The 26540-nt window shown below is 40.4% G+C and overlaps 1 protein-coding gene across 2 annotated transcripts in view; it reads right to left on the bottom strand.

Moving 5' to 3' along the window:
* Positions 1-1826: 1826 nt before the first annotated feature.
* CREB5 (cAMP responsive element binding protein 5) overlaps positions 1827-26540 on the bottom strand; it is a 434664-nt gene continuing 409950 nt past the window's right edge. Inside the window, exons 8-11 of one of the 2 annotated variants that reach the window (XM_052638724.1) lie at positions 17453-17776; positions 12983-13210; positions 4895-5003; positions 1827-4005 (exon numbers count right to left, since the gene is read on the bottom strand). In XM_052638724.1, the coding sequence (XP_052494684.1) occupies positions 3842-4005; positions 4895-5003; positions 12983-13210; positions 17453-17776 (825 nt within the window). In that variant the 3' untranslated portion in view covers positions 1827-3841. Of the gene's footprint in view, positions 4006-4894; positions 5004-12982; positions 13214-17452; positions 17777-26540 lie in introns of both variants that reach the window. The other variant, XM_052638723.1, reaches the window with a different exon arrangement.

The following is a 26540-nucleotide window of genomic DNA, read 5'->3' on the forward strand; positions in this document are numbered from 1 at the left end:
ATTGTTCAAATGGAATGTTTAAAAATAACATTTATTAATAAATATCTTATAAAATTCTAAATTAATAGATTCCTGTTCAAATTTTGCTTTGGTCCTTGAATTCCACTGTATACACACATACATACATATATATTTTCTTAGATGGTTTTTATTCACCAGAAAGAAGCACATTCTATCCTAACTGGATGGCTAGGTTTATAGCAGTTAGATGCTTAAAACCCCCCAGCCAATGGCTGGTCTTTTCTCACAGCTGGTTGATTTTAATGACAAACTCAACTGACACACGATGATTTACTGAACTAACAGAGCACGACTACCTGAACATTCACCATGGATGCCCCTCCGTTCAGAACATTTGCTGCATTTGATTTCATGAACCTGACAGGCTCCAAACAGCAACTGCTCCGAGTAAGTAACCCTTGTGATAAGGACGCAGGCAGTGACAGCATACAAATTGCTCATCCCCACAGGCCGTGTAGAGACTCCGACGGGTGAACACTGATGTGGAGACAGGAGAGGGCTGAGGGGAAGGGAAAAGGCGAAACATTCAACCTTACACCAGGCGTTAAAACGCGTGCATTCATCCACAGGGAGGATTTCCACTCTACTGTCTCCATATATGTTGAAAAATGTCTTTAGGAGAAACAATTGAGATGGGAATAGCTCAGAATAGGTGACAACCAACCTGGCAGAAACACTATCAGGCGTCCCTATCTTGGAAGCTAGTTCCCATCACAGGAGGCAGGGGAGGTGCTGTGGAAGTTTCCAGGCCAAGTTGGTAGTGACTTCAAAGGCAGATCCTGCTGATAGCAACCCACCTGGGAACGAGGAGAGGCAGCGCATTGCTGCCAGCCCTCCTGCCTTAGCATGGGTGCTCTGAAGGTCACTGCAACCCATCTATGACAGTATGAGTGGGTGACCCAGGAGCTGGGTAGGAGGGGAGAACAGGGCAGAATGTTTCCTCAGATTGGCAAAAAGTGTGGGGCAAGAAGGAAAGATGTTCAGGCAGACCAATGATTCTATGATGGTCTGGTGAAAGCCAGGCCTTCAAGTGAAATATTTCATATTGATAAGCTGAGTGCTAGGTTTGACCAGTGAGCCTTTCTGCTCAGGATTTCAAGAAGCGCTGACGACTCGCTGGCATCTTCCATTTAATCTATTTCCACACCGCTAATGAACATACCTAAAGGCCCTGAGTATAACAAGAAGACAGTGTATTCTAATTATACGTTGAGGCCCGTTTGCTAACGTGTGTGTGGTTGGTTTGCCTACTTAGCATAAAAAACAGACATAATTGAGCTATACATAATGCACATCAGTCAAACTGTCAAGTTGCTGAATTAAGAAAACTCAGGCAAGTTCTTAACTGCAGAGGCTTTCGGTTTCACAACTAAATATTTCAATTAAGAGGTGGAACAGAAGTAAAGTAAACCATAATTTTAGTGACAGCCCACTCCTTGGACATTCTGATATCACCAGTGGATTTTTAAAAAATCCATTTCATTAAGTGCTATGCATGCAGGAAAGAAAGAAAATATTTTTCACTTAAAGCAAAACAAAAATAAAATAAAAATTAAAAAACCCAAACAAATATTTCAATGAGCTCTTTCTCCTTTTTAGGGGGACACCTAAATGGTCCTAGGAAGGAGTTTATAAAAAAATTATTTTTGATTTCAAAATAGAGATAAGGATATTAACTACTTTTTGAGCTAAATCTTAAACTTCTTATGAAGCCAGTTTGGTTCAACCATTCAGCTATTCCTGCTGGGATTCAAAACAAAATAAAATGATAATGAATTCAGTATTTAAAATACTTAAAAATGATATGTTTGTCTAAAATATAATAGAAAATCCTTTTCTTGTTTGCATTTTTTTTCCTTTTTTCTCTTTTCTTTCTTTTTTTTTTGCTTTTGTCTTTGTTTTGATTTTTTTAGATCATATCTCCAAGTTATGAGTTTTCCTGGAAACTCAAAACTTTCTTTTTGAAAGCACTGCATACATGAAAAGATTGTTGATAAATATTGATTTAAAAAGCAAGTTATTAGATAAAACTAAAACTAGTTATAAAAACCATGCTTCATGACCCTTATATTTTCTTTTTTTCTCCAAAATAGATTATTATACTATAGTGAGAGAAAAAAATCACATCCTTCCCTATTCTGAACTCTTAAAAAAGCTACACATTTTGTAAAATACTGTTCTTTTAAATCCCATAATCTTCCCCTCTCTCTGTCTGTCTGTCTGTCTCTCTCTCTCTCTCTCTCTCACACACACACACACACACACACACACACACACACACACACACACTCATGTTTGGAGGTCATTCACATAGAGATGAAACACCAGCACCTGCCTAGACCACTAGAGAAAAACATTAGCCCCGTTACTTGTGAGTTCTGATATGAAAACCTTCACCAAGTAAAATGGCTTGTTTCAAGGAGGCACAACTGTCTGCTTTTTATAATGGGAAAGTCCAGAAAAGTTGCTGAAAATATAAACCAGGATTAGCAGAAGAGTGGAGTAGCCATATCCATGGGATTCTTTCAACAGCCAGAGTGCTTTAGCTGTGGTGGAAGGGCTGAGAGCAGCTCTACGGAAGCACGAGGTTTTCTTTCTCTCTTTGTTCCTCCAGTAGTTTGTCTACTTTCACCCACCAGAACAGCAAAGACGGTTCCATAGGCTTAAGAAAAAAACAATAATAAATCTTAGGCTATTAGCAGCTGATGACTGAACAATGTAATCCGTGTAGTGAATAGAGCCCTTCTGCATTATTATATAGTACATGGATTTTCAACATTATAGACAGGCCATATAAAACCAGTTGTAATTTGAGGGTGTGATGTTATAACCTTGCATCGTAATTTGGACTTTCACAATTGAGGCTTATAAAGCTCCCTTCCCTAGTGTCTCCACAGCTGGCATTCAACAGTGCTTCACCTATGGCTAAGCCACCTTTTATTTGTTCTGATTATTAAAAACATTAAATCAGGCACATTAAATGTCTCCTGGTTACTCTTGTGTAAAAAGCAAGAGTTGAATGAACTCCAGCTGTGGGTCACATGCAAGGGAAGCCATGGCTAGGTCCACATTAGCTTTTTTTTTTTCCTTTAAACATTTTTTTCTTCTTTACATGCAATGCTTAAGGGAAAAAATAAAACAGAAGAAAGTAACAATAAAAAGTCAACAGGGAGCCCAGGTAAAAGTGGAAATGGAAAGGAAAATTGGGCAGTCAAGGAAGTGGACCAAGAGGAGGAGGAGGAGGAGTGGTGAGATCCTTGCTGATTTTATTTGGACATCAGTGGAGCTTCTATTAATATTTTTTTAATAGTAAGAGAAACAGTTGTGGAAAAGGCTCTATGTTTGCCTGGCATTCTGGTGACATCATAGCACAAACTCAACATGAGTTATGATGTCATCAGACTCCACCTCCCAGTCGCCTTGCAATCTGTTTACTGGACATCTATGTACGCCTCATTTTGGCTAAAAGCTGCGGTTTAACAAGATTCAACATTTCAGGCAAAGGGTTTGACTGATAAGAATGAAACCATGACTATGTACAGAGAGAGTTCAGTTTATAAACAAGTAACTGGTACCAGAAAATTGGAGGAAAGCACCAAAGCATTTCCCAAGCTGATAGATTATTAATTGCATAACTCCCTTTTTTCTTATATAACTAAGTATAAAAGACAACATTTCCATAATAACTATAAAAATGAAAGCCAGTCTTTGAAGGGCTGAGGAGTCTTCCAGGTCTGAGTTAATTCTAAAAATGCCCTTAAAAGAAAGGACGCAGGATATGCAACAGCTCTTCTTGAAGGCAAGGTGTGACCCACAGATTTTAGAGGATGGGGTTCAGGTCTGTTCTGTGAGTGGTGAGCTGGCTGAGGGTGGAGCTTCCTACCACCTCGCTGACTGCCGAGGAAGTGGTGATGGTGTTATGCTGGATGACCTGCTGCTGCGAGCATGTCGGGGCGGGACTTGCAGGAGGGCTGCTCTCCGGACCTAGGAAAAAGCACACACACACACCAATACAGCACTTTCCTGGGGTGGGCTCGGAGACCACTCAAAAATGTTGCTAGGTGTTTGCTAGAAATAGAATGTGTGTCACGCATTTTCTCTGGGAGGTTAATTTCAAAACTTTCAACTGTTGGTCACGAAGCTATGCCTTCCCAGTTTACAGCTACCAACAAACCCATGCCTTCTAGGTCAGCAACATGAGTGGATGTGTTTGAGTCACGGCCTGTGAAGTCCCTATCCTGTCTTTTCAAAGATCCATACATATAGCAAATGTGGAAAAATACTCACATGTGGTGGGAGAATCTGTGCTGCTCAATCTAAAAAACTATTTGAAAAGAAAATAACCTTCAGCCGTAAATCTCCGCTCCTCCCACTGTTCCCTACTGAATTAGCATTGAACCTATTGATGTTCCAGGTGCTGATATTGGGATCTAGAAAAAAGGACCCACTTTACCTATTGGTAAACTGAGACAAGCTCACTTGCTTTTCAGCCCAGTGAATAGCATGCAGCGTATCCTGGGGCACTGGATATGATTCATCTGAAGCCTGTTTCCCAGCCCATATAAAACTGCTAGCCCACTGGTAATTGGGCTCCTACTGGCTGCAAAATTTGAATTTGGTGGGATTTTTACAACATGAAATGCCAGGGAATGTCTAGCCATAAATGATCAAGGTGGGCGTGGTGATGAACAAGGGTCAGAAAAGAAGGATTCCCCCTGGTGCAGTAGTCTGGCAGCTGCTCAAGAATTTTAGCACCTTATCCACCTAGGTGTGCAGTCTAGACTTTACTTTTGTTCTTTCAATAAATACAATGCGAAATTAGTGGCAAAAACCTGGACACTTAAAAAAAAAAGCACAAAAGGCAATGGCTTACTGAGATATCCTTGTGACTCTTTCTGCATGGCTGTTATCGGGCAGTCTTTATGCGTTAACAACAGCTGCTTCAGCTGTGCCACCTCATTCTTCAACATGGACACTTCGTTCTGGAAAGAGACAGATCAGCATCACGTTAAGAAGACCAGAGAAGACAAACCAAAGGCCCCATGCACTTTCAGCACTGAACTGGTACACTTCTGTTACATCTGAATGACATTAATACTATTATTACACAACAGGATTCACCTGGAAATGTGGAGCTTGCCTTCAATTTGTCCCTCAGGCTTACCAGGGGCTTTCTGAAGAGACTATGTTTTCAATCAAGAGCTGAATTCTATGAAAAGTTACTTGGGTGGGAACTCTCCATTGTACACTGACTGCGTGACTCTAGGCAGGTGACATAAGCCAACTAACTTCCAACAACTTTGAGTGGGGATGAAAATAGTAGAAAGTTCTTTGAGTTGTTGTGGGGATTAAATGAGGTGATAGAAGCAAATAGGCAAAGCAATGTCTAATATATACTATGCATTCAGTAAATTTAGCTCTCATAGCAATCATCTTCATGCTACCTTATGGGATAACACTGATCATGAGTAGAAGGTGAAGGTGAGACACTGGGAAGAATTGTGTGGCAGGATGAGTCACTTCAAACTTCAATGCCCTCAGAATAAGCTGATTCCCTCAAAGAAGTTCTTAATAGGCTACAATTCAACAGAGCACATCCCTATGCCTGATGCCACTTAGGAGAAGGCATGGAAGGATATGGTATACGGTGCAAATGCTGGTCCTCTACTAGTGGAATCGGGTTAGTCTAGGCAGGCAAAGGACAACAGAGCTTAGGACCGTAATGGGATTAATTTGATCGGTTCATTAATTAGTTTGGCTAATTTCAGTCTATAAACTCCTTTCCCCCTCGATATCAGGGTATTGTGGATTGCGTGTGCATCTTAAAAATTGACTTAGGTAAGTGTCTCACATCTCCACTGTACATAGTAATTTTAAAAGACAGGTTCAAGGTTCATAGTTGGTGGAATAATGTACGTGGCACCATTGTCTACAAGCACAGTTGTCTACTACTAGACTGGATTTTTCCATAGATACCGTGCGACATGATTAGCAGTTGACTGAATCTGAGGATGCAGAACCACGGATACAGAGGGCTGACTATGGGACTTGAGCAGAAATGCATTATGGTATCTGAGGCTAGCCAATACCCTGCTGATACCCAGGGACAACTGTATAAATGTAGAATAGACTCTTCCAAGGTGCTTCCACTTGATAAAAGTAAACTGTAAATGTAGCACTAGCTCACATAAGCCATTTTACAGTTGTGATAAATAATACCCTCTCTTTGACCAGTGTTCTTTGTGGCTGCCAGGCATTACATGCCACACGAAAGAGACTTTAAAAAAGCATGCACATAGAAAAAGGTGTTTTAACATTGCTGTCATTAAGTTATATCTACACTTTCAATATGAACTTGGCTTTTCAGGCATGTATTTATCACCTAGGAAAGTAAGTTTGGAATTCTAGAAGTTAATTAAAAAATTTTTTGGAAACTTGTTTCAAAGAATACTTCCTATTTCCAAATTCATTTGCAAAATATATTATAAGCAATCAAATGTTGAGTAGCATAAATAAAAAAATAATAAAAATCTCATCTACAAAGGCTTTTCTCTTTCTCCTCTGAACTAAACAAAATACAAATGTCTATCAGATGAAAGGGTGGAGGGAGGAATCAACTAGGAGACTGGGATAAACATAAATACACTACTATATAAAAAATAACTAATAAAGACCTACTTTAGAGCAGAGGGAACTCTACTCAATATTCTGTAAAAACTTACATGGGAAGAGAATCTAAAAAAGAATGGATATGTGTATATGTATAATAGAGTCACTGCTGTACACCGGACACTAACACAACATTGTAAAGTTACTACAATAAAATTTTTAAACGAATGCCTATCTGATAAAATAGCATTAATGATTAATACATCACTTAATTTCACAGGAAAATTACTCTTAAATTTGAGAACGTTCAGGAAGGTGAGCTGCACTTCCACCTCCAAATAAGTATGATTGATAATGGGCCCTGTCAAAGCTGAAAGTGACCCTTGTCACTTTGGGGGTCAACAGGACAACTTTATATATAGGACAATTCATTTCAGCCTTAAACATGATTTTTTTCCCTCTGATTTTATGCTCATGTAAATTCAGACAGTCTTCCTTGCTTTTCCCAGATCTCCTTCTGCTTAAAATAGCCTGTGTAAAAGAAAGGTACTTTTAGACCATCAGGTAGAAGGCAACCCCTGATTAAAAACAAAACAGACAAAAACTGAACAAAAAAATGAGAAAAAGAAGATTAAGATGTATGAATGTGTATATGCTGCTGCTGCTAAGTCACTTCAGTCGTGTCCAACTCTGTGTGACTCCACAGACGGCAGCCCACCAGGCTCCCTCGTCCCTGGGATTCTCCAGGCAAGAACACTGGAGTGGGTTGCCATTTCCTTCAATGCATGAAAGTGAAAAGTGAAAGTGAAGTCACTGAGTCGTGTCTGACTCTTAGGGACCCCATGGACTGCAGCCTACCAGGCTCCTCTGTCCATGGGATTTTCCAGGCAAGAGTACTGGAGTGGGGTGCCATTGCCTTCTCCGTGAATGTGTATATATTTGGCCTCAAAATGAAATGTGATGATTTTAGTGGCATTTTTGTCTATGGATAGCAAAGCACTTTATTAATAAACCAATATGTTGTTAGTATAGAACCTGTAGCCCTGGGGGTAGTGAGAGTCTGTAAAAATATAGGAACCTGGAGATGACTAACCATTATTTAAAATCACAGTGATGATTGACCATCATTTAAAGATATATGTGAATATGGACATATTTCTTAATGTAATATATAATCATTTAGCTATGTTATAATTGGAAAATGAATGTCAGTTAATATTCTCCGTAGACAGAACTATCAGCCTCTGTCTCATTTATATCATGCACACATAAGTATGTTGCTGATAAGGACTAAATAAAAGTCTAATGGCCATAAAAACAACAGAAATTCATGGGGGAACTTCCAGCAGAAAAACGAACTCTCAAATGAGGGTTGAGAATAACAAGGTTTGGCTTTCACAATTGCTACACCAACCTAGTGTAAAACAAGGTGGTTGGACTAGTTTTCTAATTACTTTCTGTAAGATAGTCTTTTATTCTTATTTCCCCGACCTGGGATTGAACCTGTGTCCCCTGCAGTGGAAGCATGGAGTATTAACCACTGATCTCTAGGGAAGTCCCAGTTTTTTATTCTATGTTTCTGTGTCGCTTTCTATTGAGAATGCTAATTACCTAATAATCTAATGAAGGTCTCCATCTTGATTTTTAACTCACTTTAACTGCTTTTGGTATTCTCAAATGGCCTTAGATATCAAGTCTTATGTTTCCTAAGGGAGACAGTTCTAGCATCCCCTTTACTTCCACAGCTTATCAGGGCAGATTCCAAAGGAATATTTATGGTTTCACTTTTGTGGAAAATTTCAAGTCTATATCTCACATATACATTGTGAGAGTCTATTAGAGCCTTCCTCAGATTCCATAAGGGAGCCTCTGAGTTAAGAAAGGTTGAGAATCACTGCCCGAGAGGAAGCGGAGTTCACTGTGCACAAGCATCGTCAATACATATTGAAAGGTACTGACAGATATCACTCTATACTGATAGACCAAATGATGTAGGAAATACACAAACACTAGACTACATTTCAAACAAAAATTCTTTTCAAGGTAACATTACTAGAAGTCACCTTGAATACATTTTAGAAGAGAACAATCAGACAGCAAATGTTTCAAAATGCATGAAAGAAATCAAAAGTGGCCTGCAGTTCTGGTAGGGAAATTAAGAAAAATACACACACAGGACTTCTGCAGGCATTTTCTTATTCTGAATTACCTTGCTTTATGAACTGAGGCAAATCACCAATTTTTTTACTCCCCTGTGTAGGTTATAACTATAGGTCTTCATACATAAGCACTTTGTAAGAGCAAAGTATTAATAATAAGTATTGAGGGGCTTCCCAGGTGGCTCAAAGGTAAAGAATCTGCCTGCAATGCGGGAGACCTGGGTTTGATCCCTGGGTTGGGAAGATCCCCTGGAGAAGGGAATGACTACCCACTTTAGTATTCTTGCCTGGAGAATTCCAAGGACAGAGGAGCCTGGCGGGCTATAGTCCATGGGGTCGCAAAGAGTCAGACAGGACTGAGAGACTAACACTTTCTTTTTTAACTATTGATTCTCCTGCTGAAATCAGCCTTTAATTTTTTTGTCTTTTTTCTAAACCAGTTTGGGTTTGCTACTTAAAAGGTTAGCTATTTAAATAGGGACTGTGAGAGTATAGATGTGATTAGATTAATCTGTTCTTAAATCCATAAAGTTGCCTTGGGACGAAGTAGCACCCCTATAGAGACATTCAACACTATAGCAACATACTTGAAATAAGGACTCCAAATACCTACATTTTTTTTCCGTTTTTGGCTTTGGGGGATGTCATTTTGTTAATATGATAAACTCAGAATGCTTTTTGATGCAAGCAGTAGTCCATGCCAAGAACATAATTATCAAAATGATCCCTACAACATAGCCCCCCCACCCGTTGTTGTTTTTTTTTTTTCCGTATAGATTAACTGAGGCCAGGTTTTGTTCATTCTAAAACAAAGGACTTTCGATTTGTACAGCAACAGTTCCCATCTGGCCTTTTCTTGTGCCAAGTCCCAAACCTGGGCTTGTGTGTCGAAAATTTCAGCAGCGACTTAGGCCATGTGTCTTTGCACTGAAAAAGAAAAGCAATTATTTCCATGGGTGACCAGATGATTTCCATATCATCTACTGAACACAAGCAATCCACTGAGTACCACATTAGCAGTTGGTGAAGTTAGAACTGATCTTAGCCACTCTCTCAGTGAAAAGAAGGTGGATTCTTTCATAGTTTAAGAACTTTCTAGAATGAAAGATCACAGAGCAGTGGGTTAGGTCAAGAGCAGCCTTGCTTGGGTCTTCATCCTACTACTTGCTTGTTGTGTGACTTTTGGGAAGACTCCTCATGTCCTCCGAGCCTCAGTTTCTTCCTAAATAAAATGTAAAATTGGTGGTTTTTAATATTCCCCTTAATTCCTATACTTGCATTGACCTCTTGGGCAGAGATTTGTTGTGAGACGAGGAAATGAAGTTTGGGAGTTGATTTTGTTTGCTCAGCTCTGATTTTTCCAATCTGAAGCTCTGCAGCCTAACCAGAAGGTTCTATGCTGGAAAACAACTCAAAGGTGGCAGCCGGCCATCCAGACCTTGGATATTCCTTTTGGCGAGAGTTTGTTTGTTTAGCACCTTCCATTTCTGTTTACTTAAAATTTGACTCACTGGATCAGCCTCAAGAGAGACACCTTTTTCTTTTGACAAAGGTCCAGTGAGAGGGAGAGGGGTCATTCAAAGGTAGCAGAATCTGCATCTCCTCTCCAGCATCACATGGCCTGATATAGAGCTCTCAGCATCCCCGAAGACATGGAACCCTTGTGGTTTCCGTCCCTCTGAAGCAAAGCAGTGGTTGGAAAATACCAACAACTCAGTCTTTTCAGAGACTGTCCTTCCTCAGGCACTGCTTTAACAACCAAAAATATTGGTGCCTGTTGAATGAGACTTTTTTTCTGGTTTTCAGAGATTAGATTTCTAGTATCTTTTATCCTTAGCCATTTTGGCTCTTAGAATGTGATAATTAATGTGATAATTCCTGTTCTCATAAAGGAAATGTTTACCTTATAGGTTAAGTAAATGCTAAAACATATATGCCTATGTGAAGGCGTGAACCCATCTGACCTCAAAGTAACCAACATCCTTCGTCTCCCTGGCTCTCTGCTATGACCACCCCCTGCCCCATGTCTTCAGGCTCTAGGGTGACAGTCAATACCCTGGAGTCCTTCTGCAAGGACTCATTTTAGTTAAAACTGATATAAAATTTCTCAGCATCTGATTACATGTCAGCTGGCTACTCAGGGCTCCTCCATCTAACTCAGTGGGTTTCAATCAGGGGTAATTTTAACCCCCCTCCCCCACAGAGGATATTTGACAATGTCTAGAGGCTTTTTGGTTGTCAAAATTTAGGGGTGGGGTGGAGGGTGCTACTGATATCTAGTGGGTAGAGGTCAAGGGTATTGGTAAATATGTACAATGCACAGGAGATAACAAAGAATAACACAATTATTATTCTCAGTAATAGTGCCAAGATTGAGAAAACCTGCACCCATTCACGGTCATCTTGCAGACCTCAGAACTGGTAGCAAATTCCAGGGATGCTCACATTCCAGTCATTAGAAAACCACTGCTGTGATATTTGCTAGGTCACATTCACCAGAACTTTTATTTACTTAACATGTTTGTACAAATTAACTCATTTTTTTAAATGATTTAGCCTGGCCCTGACCAAAAATAATCTGTGAAATTCAAGTTTTGATGTTCTGATTACATTTTTCAATACACATAAAAATTAAAAGATGATTATTAATGTTAAAAGTGCCTACCCACATTCCACCTAAAAGCTTCTCACATATGACTATGCCTGCCAGATTCTAGAATTACAGACTGTCAAGTCAGAGTGGCTTTAGAGATGTCTGTGTTCAGCCAAACTCTGTGGCTTGATTCCCTTAAATCACATCTTTGCCAAGTAGTCAGGCAGCTAGTTCTTGGACACTCCAGTGATGTGGAGCTCATTCATTTATTCAACAAACAAATATTGAGTACAGACACTCAGGAACTCTTCAGGCTAGACCTAACACTAGAAAAAGGGGTTAGGTGGTCGGGGAAGAGGGTAAGAATAGGGTCTCCACCTTTATCCAAGGTTCCTACAAGCTAGTGGGACTTCCCCCATATCTACTGTATATGTTTCCCAGTTTCTTTCTCATGTCCATCATTAAAAGAACAATAAATTTGAGGGGAGGAGAGAGTGAACATTCATAAATTACAAGAGTCAGTCCATGAATAACCTAAACTTTCTTGTACACTTTCAATTTGTACACTGAATGTCCTAAGGTCATTTCTATTTAATGGAATTAAACATGCAAAGGCTTTGGAGGTTTGGCGCCCTAATTGCTCCTTTCTAAAGATCCGCAGAGGATGTGGGAGTGGGTGAAGGTGACCTATGAACTCCCGAGGAGCAGACTCTCTCTTTTGGGCATTCTTTCCCCTCTTATCTCCATCTTTAGCTGTTATCTCTACTCCTGGAAGCACTGGGCTCTAATCTACAATTTTCCTCTTATCCTTGGACTGCTTGTCACACATCTAATACTTGTGTTTTTCTTCTGCTGGTGAACAGTGTCCTCCCTTCTGTGTGAAAACAAAGGCCCTGATTTGCATCTTCCGTATGACACGAAGCCTGCTGGAGAAGCCCCAGGTACCACAGTTTCTCAAATGCTCCTAGAATTGGCCCTGTTATGAAATGTCCCTCACTGAGCCACCCATGAGAAAGCAAAAATAAAGCAAGATTCAGATCTTGGCAAATCTGAAAATGAGGTAGAAACGTGCCTTTTCTTATGAAGCAAAATAATCTACACAAACTTTTCTTCCATTAAACAAAAACACAGACAATCTAGTGTAAGCTGAAGCAACCCCCTCAGCCAGGAAATAGAAAGGGCTGCCTTCCAGTTGAAGACTTACTATGTGCCAGGCATCGTGCAAACAGTTTTGCAGACCATTAGTTCATTTATTCCTCCCAACAATTTTATGAGGTTATTATTCCCATTTCACAGATGAGGAAACTAAGAGCTAGAGAGATTTAACACTGCAAGTAGGTGCTGGACAAGAGTTTCAACCTCTGTCTGACCAAAGCTTCTGTTCTCAGCCCTATAACTTAGCTGGGCAGGGTCTCCCTCAGCGCGGATGCACTGAAAACTGAATGGTGGTTTTGTTTTGCAGAGCGTCTAAGAATTAATCAAGCCTGAGAAGTAAGCCTGCAGCCGCTCTGTGGCTTAGATCAACAAGTGCCTGCCGGGCCAGGAAATGCCAATGGTACACAGGGCCTTTGAGTCCCGGGAAAGAGACAGTGGCCTGCACCTGAAGCTGCATGTTTGTCTGGGTGAGTTCTTCTGCTTTCTTTTCCAGTGACATCACCCAGACCTTCCTCTTCTGTCTGCAGCGGGTGGCGGCCGCCCGGTTCCGTTCCAGAAATTTCCGCCGCCTCTCGTCAGGATCCTCATCCACCACCCTTCGCCGGCGCCCCCCTGTGGGCTGGGGTGGCTGTATTGTCTGGGTGGGCTGCATCTGTTGTGTTGCTGGTGAAACCTGCTGGGGAAGACAGAGAGGAGGTGATGGGGAGAGAGAAGGGATGGTTGGGTAAGGTGTTGAAATGTGAAGTACAGGCAGCCCCTTGCTTTAGTTAGCACATCAAACTTGTTTTGCTAAGAGTGAAGTCACACTCATGAAGAGGAAAAGCATCATTCAGCTATCTCCTATGATATTTTGGCAAGATACAGGGATGACGTGCGAAAAGAGAGTCAAGTAGATTCCCCCCCTCCCTCGACTGGCATTTGGCTGAATCATGATGAAAGAAACACTTTTCTTCCTCCGTAGATGTTAAAAATGTTTTACTTAAGGTGCTTTGTAAAATTTGAAAGTGCCCACGTATGGTGATGGATGAAAACAGAGAGGTAGGGGTGACTGTCACTGTACTGATGGGTCTGCTGTCATCTGCAGAAATCTCCTTCAGGGCAGGTTGTGAATGCCTTTCATTCCAATGGTGTTAAAACCCTGTTCCTAGAATACACCTCAGGGATGGCATCACCACTGTGACTCTTATCAAAAGAACCCTGTGAAGCCTGGAAAGCACCTGAAATCCTTTTGTCACAACATCACAGTTCTTAATGTGAAGGTCTTGTGGGACCAAACTCCATTTGGGTCTCTCTCCTCCTCCGAGCCTGACTAAGGCTGAAGGGATTATAGGAGATGGTGAGTGGGTGAATTTCTAGGTGACTGGGAAGCGTGACCTTTGAAAGCCCATCCTGAAGCAGCACTGAGCCCTGTTAATACATGGTGTCTACTGACACGGAGGGATGGTTGTATAGCACCATCTATTACATTATAAGGAAATCCCAGGAGTGGCAAAGCACTTTATTAAAATGTTTTACTATGCTTCTAAATTCCTTGTAAGGTCTGCAAGAGGCTCAGCAACATGTAGGGTTTCAGGGACCCCCACACATATAGCTTTATTTCCCTTCATACAGCAGACACTCAGCACCTAGTGAAATTTCTATGGCTGACTCTTTATGTGTCTGAACACCTAATGCTTCCCTAATGCACTTCACTCCTTCCCCTTTCTTCATTCTCAATAAAGGTTTTTTTTTTTTCCTTCCCTCTCATTGCTCAGTCACTCAGGCTTATGGTGTAATACCTATAAATTTGTTTTACAAGAGGCATTTAACCTGCAGAAATAACAGGCAAAAAGTTTTAAAAATGAAACCCAGCCACCTTTTCTACCACATTCCAGCCCTATGATTGAAACCAATCAGAACAACTATACTTGTACGAATAATGGCTCCTGGTTGCCCATCAGCTGAGTAACGATATATTTTAATCCTAAACGCTATCAAACCATACATTACTAAAGAATCAGTCTTAGGACTGAGGTTGGATTGCATCTCAGTAATTTTTTTTTAAAGCAAAGACATTTTCTAAAACTGTTTATTGGCAATTCCTCTCCTGACGATCATAAAGGAATAACAAAATAAACTGTCTAAGATCTTACTCACCAGAGCGGCTGCTGAAGATTTAATCCTTGTTATTGGCAAATGTTTAGCACTAGTCATTTCAGATGCAGTAACCTCTGAGCTAACCACTGCAAAGCAAAGCACTAGGAAAGAATGCGCTAACCTGGCTATTTTTGCCTTTACTATTTCTTTGTGTGAATCAACAATCTCTCATTGCCAGCCCTAGACAAGACTCTCAAGTAGGCAAAAACTAGGGTTTAACCTTCACTATGGAGACCTCTCTTTCAATGCTGTATTCTCCCATGCTAACTTTAACCAACATTTATCCCTTGATTCTTTTCCTCTGCTTTAACCCAAATGGGTAAGGTACATGGTGATTTCAGGCTTTTTCCAGGTTCAGGGTCAAGGTGTGGCTTGATTAAGTGACCTAGGAGTGATACCAGGACTCTGAAATTATATCCTGATATGCAAGTGAATTACAAGAAGCCAAGAGAAATTGCAAATGCAAGCCTAAGACCAGAATTTGTGTCTCTGATAATTATTGTTACTTAGCATTATTTTTTTAAATGGCATTCTGTTGGGGGTAGGGTGGGAGGGATAAATTTGGAATATGGGATTAACAGATGCATACTACCATATATAAAATAGATTAACAAGAAAGATTTACTGTATACTACAGGAAACTATGTTCATAGTTCTTGTAATGAATTATAATAGAAAAGAATAAGAAAGAATATAGATATATATATATATGCACAACCAAATTACCTTGTACACCTGAAACTAACACAATATTGTAAATCAACTATACTTCAGTAATAAATAAATAAATAGAATGGCATTATGTTGACACAGATTCTCTGAAAATTTTGATCAAAAACAATTAATTATAATTTCAAGAAGAATTTATTCCAAGTCATTTTAGAATCTCAGAGTTGGATGACCTTAGTAAACTTCTACTCCTGGTGTTCTGACAATCCGAATTTCATTTCATCAACCAAGTTAACACATTTTAAGAGGAGCATTTTGAATATGTTCTAAATAATTTTGTTCAAATTTCAACAAGACTAACCTGGTTTTGTTGAAAAAAGCAACTTTATGTAGCCAATTATAAAAGCAATTAACTGATTGCATATACAATTGGCCACTTATTGACTTGAAATGGAGGCCAGTTGGCTAATTGGTAATTAGCTAATGAATGCCTTTTATATTTAATGAACTCTTAAACTTGTCTATGAAGTAACCTGCCCATAAATTCAACCAAAACTTACGCTATCCATTTAAAAAGAAAAAAAGAAAGTACACATGTGAATCTATCTTCTATCTTTGATCTTGTAGTTTTCTTTTTCCCCTTCTAAATATATGACCTACATTGGCACATGATTAAAAAGGTGCTTTGGATAGCATTTTATTGATTGCTAAACTATGTGCTAAGCTTCTATCACATTGTTTCAGTTTGAAATTAATCCTGGCTAACATGTAGTGAAAACTGTGCTAAGGGCTAAACATTCTCTTATTTAATATTCCTAAGTCTCTGGGCTTAGGCTATTATTGCTCCATTTTGCAGATGGAAAAACTGACACTTCGGGAGGTTCTTCTACTGACCTCAGTCACACAAGTAAGGTGGGAAAAGGATAAAAGTTTTCTCATTCCAAAGCCTGACTCTTATTTGCTATGTAGAATACTTCTAAGAGTCTTTGCAAAAGTAAGCTTACCTAACAAATAATCTTAACTATTGAACAGATTAGAAAGCTGCTTATGGGTAACCCAGTTTGTGGGTGGCTTTCTAGGTTTGGTATGTGTTGGAGGAGGCAGGAATGTACAAGCTCTAGAAGCTGCCTGATGAGAGGCACAGAGTCAGATGATGAAAGAGACAGTGAATAAGTGTTACTTGGTGATCCTAAGCTTCCGACATCATTCTGACCCAACTGGTTGGAACCTGGGTGGGTGGAAGGAACTGACAAAGGTCATTTCACTTGAAGGTTCAAAGTGCCCAGGGCAAGCCATGCTCCTAGACATGCCCTTCATCCACTTACTGAAACTCACTCGGGTACATGGACCCGCCTCTCTTCTTGGGCTGGGTGACATAACGTCTGCCTGGTCCCCCGACCCTCTTCCAGTTGTGTCTAAATGCTGGCTTTCTTTCTAGCCACTCTTGGTGACTTTCCACCTCTGGGGTTTGGCCTTTCTCTTGAACTGATCATCTACAGAGCTCGGCTCTCTGTCTGCTCCCTCCAACGCATTTCTCATTGGGTGGGATGAGTCATCTCTCTTCATCATTCACAAAGCACCTTACACTCTAACATCCATCACCGAACCTTTGTCTGCCTGAAATTGTTACTCTTTATATTTTTAATATTTACTCTTATTTAGAAGATTGCCCACTGTATTTAATTTCCATTTTACAGGTGACACAAGTGGGTCTCTAAGATGTTATAAAGCACTGCAGCTAGAACCATGGTTAGAATGAACTTACCTTTCTCGTTCTTTATTCACTTCTTTCATTACATGCTTAAATTCCTAATCCTCCATTGGTGTTACATTTTTAGGGTTAACTTTGTAATATACTACAAAAATAGATTCTGGAGAACTTGAAGTTTCCCTTTTCCCTTAGAAACTAGACTTGATATTTATCATATTAGTTGTGGAAAGTGCGATCTGGGAGGGTCCTATGGGTAACCATTACCTCCTAGGAAATGAACAGAGTCCCTCAGAGTGTTAGAACACGTGGGCCTGTCAAGTAAGGTTGCTGCCAACGAGCCCCTCATTAGAGCCGGCACTGTTAATGAGAAGGGGGAAAGAGATAATGAGGAAGGTCTACCTGTGCTTGGTTGCCGGAGTGCAGGGGTGGGTGTGGCGAGGTCTGGTGGTGTGCTGGGTGTGCATGAAGGTGGGAGTGGGAGTGATGATGTGGGTGGTTCTGCTGGTGATGGGGCTGAGGATGAGGGTGGTGCGCTGGGTGCTGGTGCTGGTGCGGGTAGGGGTGGTGGGCCGGCAGTGTCTGATGCTGGTGCGGGTGTGAGTGCATGTGATGGTGTGGCGTCTGGTCCTGCCGGGAGCCCATCATTTCCATCATGTGTCCCATGGTGTTCATATTCCCATTCGACATGGCGGCAGGGTGGTGAGTCAATGCAGCCTTCAGCCTCTGAAACAGAACAAAAGGAGAGGGGACAGACACAGTCAGCTGTGTATACAACAGGGATTTCAAATCAAAATGACTCATAGTTTCAAGTTTGTAATATTTAGCAGCTTCCCGGGTGGCTCAAGTGGTAAAGAATATGCCTGCCAATGCAGGAGGCACAGGAGGTGCAAGTTTGATCTCTGGGTCAGGAAGATTCCCCTGGAGGAGAAAATGGAAACCCATTCCAGTATTCTTGCCTGGATAATCCCCATGGACAGAGGAGCCTAGTGGGCTACAGTCCATGGGGTTGCAAAGAGTCACAACTGAGGGGACTTAGCATGAACATGTAATGATACTATTATTAACATTTTTTTCTTACTGGGTAGCAGTATGGCTTTTATATAAATTTCAAATTTTCATATGTATTAGAGTAGGTAAGTGTGTCAATGTCAGCCAGGAATGTTAATTAATTCAACTGACACTGCAAATGAGCAGGATACCCTAGACACTTTACTAAAAGGTATTTCCTACTATCCAATTGTTCACCATATCCTATTGACAGCCAAGTGCAAGTATAAACCCAATGGAATCATTCAATATGACAATATCAGTGAACAAAAGGCCCATATGAAATGGCACTGTCACAAGAATAAAAGATTTTTGCTTTTCAAAAGATTTCTCAGACCCAAAGAGGAAAGAATTTCAAATTTCAGAATCTAGGAACAATTTTAATATTATTTTAAGTCTTCAAATTAGATTAGAAATCCGTAACTTTGGGAGGCAATGTAGATCTTTCCATTTGTTCCTATGACACTTCTCATAATCCCTCTGATAATCTAATTTTCTCACACAATAATGTTCTTCTGATTTTAAAGTTAAAGAATATGGACCATTGCACTTCTACAGCTTCTTTGATGACCATACCACAGGGCAGGTACAAAATCATCAACCATCAGCAAGCAAACAGACATTTACACAATTAAATTCTCCCTGAATCTAACCCCTAAGCAGGGGTCAGCAAGCTTTTCAATAAAGAAGTCAGACAGTAAATATTTCCATCATTGCATGCCTTAAGGTCTCTCACAACTACTCAGCTCAGCCCTTTCAGCACAAAAACAGATATGGACATTCTGTAAACATATGACCATGCCATGTTTCAACACAATTTTACTTAGGGACAGGATATCTGAATTTCATATAAACTTCCACATGTCACAAAATACTATGCTACTTTTGATTTTTTTTTTCAATCATTTTAAAATGTCAAAACATTTTTAGCTCCTGTGCTGTGCAAAATTAGGCCGTGGTAAAGAATCAGTTGGTAGTCAAGTTGTTTGCAGTCTTATACACAGACAATTATCGTCATACCCTGAGGGGCACAGTGTACTAAGTATTGTATAATACAGTTACTCCTTGGAAATGTATCTTCTGCAGAGATGATAGTCTAGTTGGCAAGCTTATGTTGGCCTCATGAAGTATTTACTAGGGAACTCAAAGTTCTCTCCTGATTTGCATTCTTATCTGATTGATGATGATAGCCTGTAATCACTGCAAATGGAAGAGCGGTATTTAAATGACGATCAAAGCTACCATGTGCCAGCCCTATGCAATATTAATGATTCTCAACTGGGCAGAGTAAACTATTGACAAGGATAAATTCAATCCATAAAAATCTTTACTTAAATATAAAGAGCCTCCACTTGTTTAAAAAAAAAAAAACAACATAAAAAACAGGCCGGCAGGCGGGGGTAGGGCCAGGTAGAGGTTGACAAACCATATGTTAATATTCAATAATCATTGAATACATTTCCTGCATCTGATGCAGCAACCACTGAGCGCAACTGCCTCCCCCTTCACAAGCAACATCTGCTACACAGGAGCTACTGAACTGCATCAGTATCCTAAAGAAGTTAGGCTTCCTGAATCCCTGGGAAAGATTAGGTGCTGCGTATTGTGTTTATTACTAAACAGAAAAGTGAACAGATACTCCTCACCTCCAAGCTTTAGAAATGAGTTCATTGTTTTTATAAAAACACTCATTATAAAAAACTCAAGTGACACTTAAAAGTACAGTGAAGTCAGTAACCAGTGAACCAAGTGCATTGCTTAAATTTGGTGGGTGGACGGTATTCCAGACAGCTCTCTCTGTAGAGATGGAGCAACAAATCGAGTCATTTCATAACAGCGCGATCACCATGGCACATGGTGTCAGAAAACCCTTATTTGAAGAGAACATAAGCAAAAGAAGCAAGAATTGGATGAATTGCTGGACTTCAGATATATGTTTCTTAAATCCAAGAAAACTCTGTAAGTGATACATTCAAACTTCAAAGTGAAGAAAATTATGAAAAAATATATTGAGATCATTATTTTGAAACTGACATACCAAATAGTATTGATGGATTTTCTATACTATTCTTTATAATTTTATTATTATAAAACATAAAGCTGCATAGTAAAAAAAACAAACTACTACAAGACTATGTGGTGAAAAAGTAAAAGCCACCTGCCTACCTTCTTCTTTCTTAGCCCCATTCCTCAGATGTAACTACCAAGTATCTGCTGACATATCCTCAGCATTTATCAGAACGTGTTGTGTAAGCTCTTTATAATGATATATGATTTTGTATCTTGCTTTTTTTCTACTTCAACAATATATATCTTTGACAACATGCCCTATCAATAATAGCTAATAATAATGTCTGGCATCAATTGAGCACTCACTCTGGGCCACTCCTCATTCTGTGTTGTATGAATATTAACTCACTTAATCCTCAGAACAATCCGGCAAGGCACAAAGACAGACTAATCCATGTGCCCAAGCTCTTGCCACTGGAGAGGAGCAGAGGTGAGCTATCTCCAGACCTGTTCTCTACACCAGGGCAGAAGGAGCTGGAAGGCTTGCCATGCACACTTTCTCAAAAATGGGAAAAAACTGTATTGTGCCACCTCCCTATCATCAAAAGGAGACGCAAAAAGAAGAGCAGTGCCCAGAAAAAAAAAATGACAAGATTATTTCTGCACAGTGTAGCACACAAGTGGAGACCCAGTGTATCTTGCTTGTTCTGAAACTTGGCAGAGGTAAGGGGGGGGAGGTAACAATCTCCAGGCAGCTCAACTGCAGCAAAGGACCATCCAGAGCTTAGCATCATCATCTCTTGTGTTATATTTATTAAGAATGGGTACTTATATTCCACCCCCAAACACAGATCTGACAAGGTCCAGGTATATTTTCTCCCTGGCCCCACTTCCTAACCTTCAGGTATATGACTGTTCTATCTTCTCCTGGCCCCACTTCCTAACCTTCAGGTATATGACTGTTCTATCTTCTCCTGGCCCCACTTCCTAACCTTCACGTGTATGACTGTTCTAGGTCTTTTCAATGTTCAGGGGATGAAGTTCAAGCCCTTAACACAGCCTATGCATAGGCACTGAGGAGTGTGGCCTGGCACTCCCACCAACGCTTCCATCTCATTGTCTTTTTGCCTGGGACGATCTTTCCTTTTCCTCAGACACTCTAGAGCTTTAAGCAGCAGGACCCTCTTTAGTAAAATTCTCCCTGGTCTCTGCTCTAAACCAATTCCTATTGTTACAAAGTCCCAGAAGAACCATATTCCTCTTTGTAAAACTCAGTGTGTAGTTGTAGTTTTTAGTATGATCATTCAATTAATATCCACCAACCATCCCAGATTATAAGCATCATGACTGCAGGAACCACGTTGGATTTTGCTTGGTATTAAATTCATAACTTTAGCACGGAACTTGGTATACATATTGGGCACTCAATTCATATTTCTGGAATGAATCAATGAATGAATGAAACTTTGTAAGGCTTATGATAAGAATGTAGCATTTTCATTTGGGGTCTTTGGTGGTGGTATTTGTAAGAAAGGATAATTTTACCAGTCATTGAAGGTCAAGAGAATGACTGCAGAAGTCATACAGGCAGGTGGGCTATAAAAGTACTGTCCAAAGACCTCCCTGCTCCATCCCCAGTCTGCCCTCTGAAAATGATAACAGAAAAGAAAAAAGAAGAAAAGAAAACACACACACACAAAAGGAATGTGCATTAACTTCATCTTGGTATATTTTCCCTGAAAGACTGGCGAGGAAAATTGAAAAGCTGTTAAACAGTGGGTCATTATGTTATCCCTTCAATGCTACAAACAACTTTTTCACCTTTAATTAGGTGCAAATGTTGCCTGACAAATAAATACTATGCACCAGATCTTCATCTCTCAAATAATTAGCTTGTACTGTTAAGGGAAATTACTTGATTGCCTCAAGTCTATTCTTGCAGGTTTCCTGCCAAGGCCATAATACTAATAAGGCTTATAACATTCCATTTAACTATTCATTCAACAAATATTTACTGGGCACTAATGTTAGGCACATTATTATTTGCCCACTACCTGAAGGAAATCGGAGATGTATAAAAACCAAAGCTTTTCCAAAGTGCTGGAAAGAAAACACACACACTCGAGTGTGGAAATGAAGACTTTTTAAGAATCCCTTAGAGCAGTGGTCCCCAACCCTTTGGGCACCAGAGCCTGGTTTTGTGGAAGACAATTTTTCCACAGACCAGGGGTGGGAGGGATGGTTTCAGGAGGATTTCAAGCACATTATATTTATTGTGCTTTTTTTATACTGTTCATGGGATTCTTGTGGCAAGACTACTGGAGTGGTTGGCCATTCCCTCCTCCAGTGGACCACATTTTGTCAGAAATCTCCACTATGGCCCGTCCATCTTGGGTGGCCCTGCACAGTATGGCTCATAGCTTCATTGAGTTACGCAAGCCCTTTAGCCACGACAAGGCTGTGATCCATGAAGCAGAGGATGAGATGATTGGATAGCATCACTGACTCAGTGGGCATGAACTTGGGCAAACTCTGGGAGACGGTGAGGGACAGGGAGGCCTGGCATGCTGCAGTCCAGAAGGTCACAAAGAGTTGGACACGACTTAGTGATTGAACAACGAAATGAAAGTGAAAGTCACTCAGTCGTGTCCGACTCCTTGCGACCCCATGGACTATATACTCCATGGAATTCTCCAGGCCAGAACACTTCCCTACACCAGCAGATCTTCCCAATCCAGGGACTGAACCCGTGTCTCCTGCATTGCAGGTGGATTCTTTACCAGCTGAGTCACCAGGGAAGCCAACAACATATTTATTGTGCACTTTATTTCTATTATTACATCAATTCCACTCAGATCATGGGGCATTAGATCCTGGAGGATGAGAACCCCTGGCTTAGAGAATCCCAGGCCTGTGGGTTGAGTCCACTCCCAGAGAAGCAGCTGGCATCAGCTTTAAAGAGAAATGACTATAGAGCTGCTCTGCATATGCTACATTTAATATTTTCCATGTCATTTCTAGACAGTGTGGGGGCACTGCTCAAAGTCCTAAAGAGCCTGCTGCTTCTCTGGTGCCAACAAGAGTCATCGCCCTGTAAATCATTAAAAAACCCCAAATAAAGATATTTGTATCCCACTCTCTCAGGGATGATAAATGACCAGCAAATGAGTCCAAGCTGTATTTTGCAGAATGATTCTTTCTTTTTGAAACTGAACTGTGTCTTATTTTAAACAGCATTCTACCCAATGCCAAGAAAAGGCAAGGGAGAGAGGGAAATTAATGAGCAAATAAACATATATTTTTCAACTATAAAAATCAAGGCTATTACGGAGGTGCGACGGCAAGAAAGGAAAAGAAAAAGATTCTGTTTACTTTCTCTCGTCCTCTACCATATCCATTTATTTGAAAGAGCAAATCAGGAGAGACAGCAAGAAGCCTGACACAGCTGGTTTCAGTCAACAGGGGTCATTTTCATTCAGTCTGTGTATTTTATAAGCTCCTTGTACACTGTTCCTGATGGAAGGGTGGGCCTGCTGCCTGGGATCCGAGTTCTGGTGAGAAACTAGCTATCTACTTCATCCCATACCCTGCACAACTCCTGCCATGATGACCCGGGCCCAGTGCCCCTCCAGCTCAGCTCAGCTTTGTATCGCAGCATGTCTTGTGAAGGCCAGGTATATGCAAACGTCATCACCTCCACATGAGTGCATACATGTAGGCCTGCGTGAGCTCGCACGCACGACGCACCCACCCACACCCACCCCAGGCAATTTATCTCCCATTAACAACTCAGTCTGGCCAATTAGAAACATTTGTGAAACTGTAAAAACATTTCTTCTCCATCTTCAGCTCAGCAGATTGCTCATGCTTTACAGACTCTGAAAGCCAAACCAAATTAAACAATTATTTGAAATTCAGTTGGGTGGGGGGTGGGGGCAGTTTTAATTAAAAACAGCTCTGGGTTTTCTTCCCGAAGAGAATGTGGTAACATCAAAATGTAGTGTTGCTGAGTTGACCACAAGTATGAGACTATCTATATGAAAATAAAATAAAACCCATCTTTGTATTTCCTTTTGAATACAAAACAATTACCATCAGTGGCCACCCAAAGGTATTTCTATAAATGTAATGTTTTCATCCTTTCTCCTTCTCAAACACTGCAAATCAGCTGAGGTGTAACACAGGCTTCTGAATGGTCCAAATGGTCAGTGGCGTGACACCCCAGAACTTTTCACGGAAGGAGGGCTGCAATATCGATTATTACTGACTTGCTGTAGGTATCAAGAACTTCTGAAACTGTCTCTGAATTCACAAAAAAGTAATTGATATTTATCCACTGAATTTTATGACTATACGTGGTCAGTTTGGATCCCCAAATCCTTCCCAAAGTTGGAGAGAGGCAGGGATGAGAGGGTGCCATGGAGAAGTTATACCGACTTTGACCTTCATTCTGTCAAAGTAGAAATTGTTTGCTTGTTTGGCCAAGCTGCATGTGGGATCTTAGTTCCTTGACCAGGGCTCGAACCCACGTCCCCTGCATTAGAAGGGTGAAGTCTTAACCACTTAACCACTTGACCCCTGCATTAGAAGGGTGAAGTCTTAACCACTTGACCACCAGAAGGGGAAGTCTCTAAGGCAAGTATAGTTTTAATGCCCAGATTCACATCTCAGCTTCAGGATGTCTATTGAGAATGATCGTATAACTCTAATAGCAGGTGGATCTTAAAATCCACATCTATTTCAGAATCACTGTTAAGACAATTAACTAAAATCACATTTGGCTTAATTACTTGGCATAAAATATGCTCCTTTCAAAACTTTCATAATGTAATTCAGCTCTGATGGTTTCACAATTTAAGTATTCTTCTGCTTTAGATTTTGGTTTGGTAGTAAAATTCCAAATAATCCTACAGGTTGGCCCTAGAGATTACCAGGGAAAGGGGAGGATGCCACAGGATCTGGGAGGAAGAATATTCATACTCTGTCATTTGTCATTAAAAAGTATTAATTCTGAACATAGTAGAAATGATATAATTAATAAAAAACCACAAAGGAATTGCATTATACATTAATACTCCAGTCCATTGGAAAACGGTGTGAGGAAATCTCAAAAATATGGATGGTACCTCAGAAAAGTGGAACTTCAGCAGTTCCAAAGTAACCAAGGAAAAGAATTTGATGTCTGATTTCACTCTCTCATTGTCCACTTATGGGTCTAACTTATAAAGTGAGGTAAAGTAGACCCAGGTGCTAGGTGACATGCTAAATTTTGGTGGTTAAAAAAAGCCAATCAAACCCCAGAGACAGATCTTGATCAATTTCCCTGCCAGTCTTTTTATATTAATACGTAAATCACATATTAATTATAGTTCTGCAAGAGAGAGGCTTTGATTTACTCTTGGTAACTGAAGAAATTAATGAATGCACATTGATAGAATTGTTTTATTTCAGATACCACTTCCCTGAATCTCTTCAGCTCAGGGGCTGTCCTTTACAATTTAGCAGGCTGATAAGCATTTTAAGAGGCTCTGCATTTTAGTGAATATCAGAACCAATCGCTACTCTGAGAGCAGGAGTTAGTCTTCATTTTGTGAAGACAGCATTTTTTGTGAAAGACAGCTTTAAATAAGCACTTAGATAAGTAAACTGCTTGGCTCTACATGTTCTAATCTACCGAACAAATGAGGCAAGATCCCAAATTCTCTATTCCATGAGAAAGCGGTCTGAGTTGATGTCTGCTAAGAGATAGGAATCTATTGGAGAAGTGAGTTGTATACATGCCTAAAATAAGAAAAATCATTGTTTCAGAGAACTTCAGAAGAAGAGCAGAAGACTTGGAGTAAGAAATCTAGGTTTAAAAACCTTGCTCTACCACCCTGATCAGTCACTTTAAGCTTCAAATTCTTCAAAATAATAATCTCTTATCTTTTAAGAGGGTGCTAATAGAAACTCTTGACTTTATCTGAGAAAGACTGATGTTCATTATGGTGTCACCTTAAGTAGAACACTGTATTGGGAACAAAAGAAGCCAAAAAGATACTTTACCATAGAATGCATAAGGACAAAGTCAGGTGTTCAGTTTATTTCATGGAATCTGACTCCTCTGCAAAACACTGGTACACACACTCTCTCTCTCTTTTTTAAACAACTCTATCATCTCCTGGAGCTTCCCTAGTGTCTCAGTAGTAAAGAACCCACCTGCCGATGCAGGAGATGTGGGTTCAATCCCTGGATCGAGAAGATCCCTTGGAGAAGGAAGTGGCAACCCACTCCAGTATTCTTGCTTTGGAAATCCCATGGACAGAGAAGCCTGGCAGGCTACAGTCCACGGGGTCATAGAAGAATCAGATATAACTTATCAACTAAACAACAACAATCATCTCCTAGTTGGCTTAGAACTAAACAGAAAACGCAGAAGCCACAGCCGTCA

This window comes from Budorcas taxicolor, chromosome 4, assembly GCF_023091745.1.
Source record: "Budorcas taxicolor isolate Tak-1 chromosome 4, Takin1.1, whole genome shotgun sequence".
In the NCBI taxonomy this organism is placed as follows: Eukaryota; Metazoa; Chordata; class Mammalia; order Artiodactyla; family Bovidae; genus Budorcas; species Budorcas taxicolor.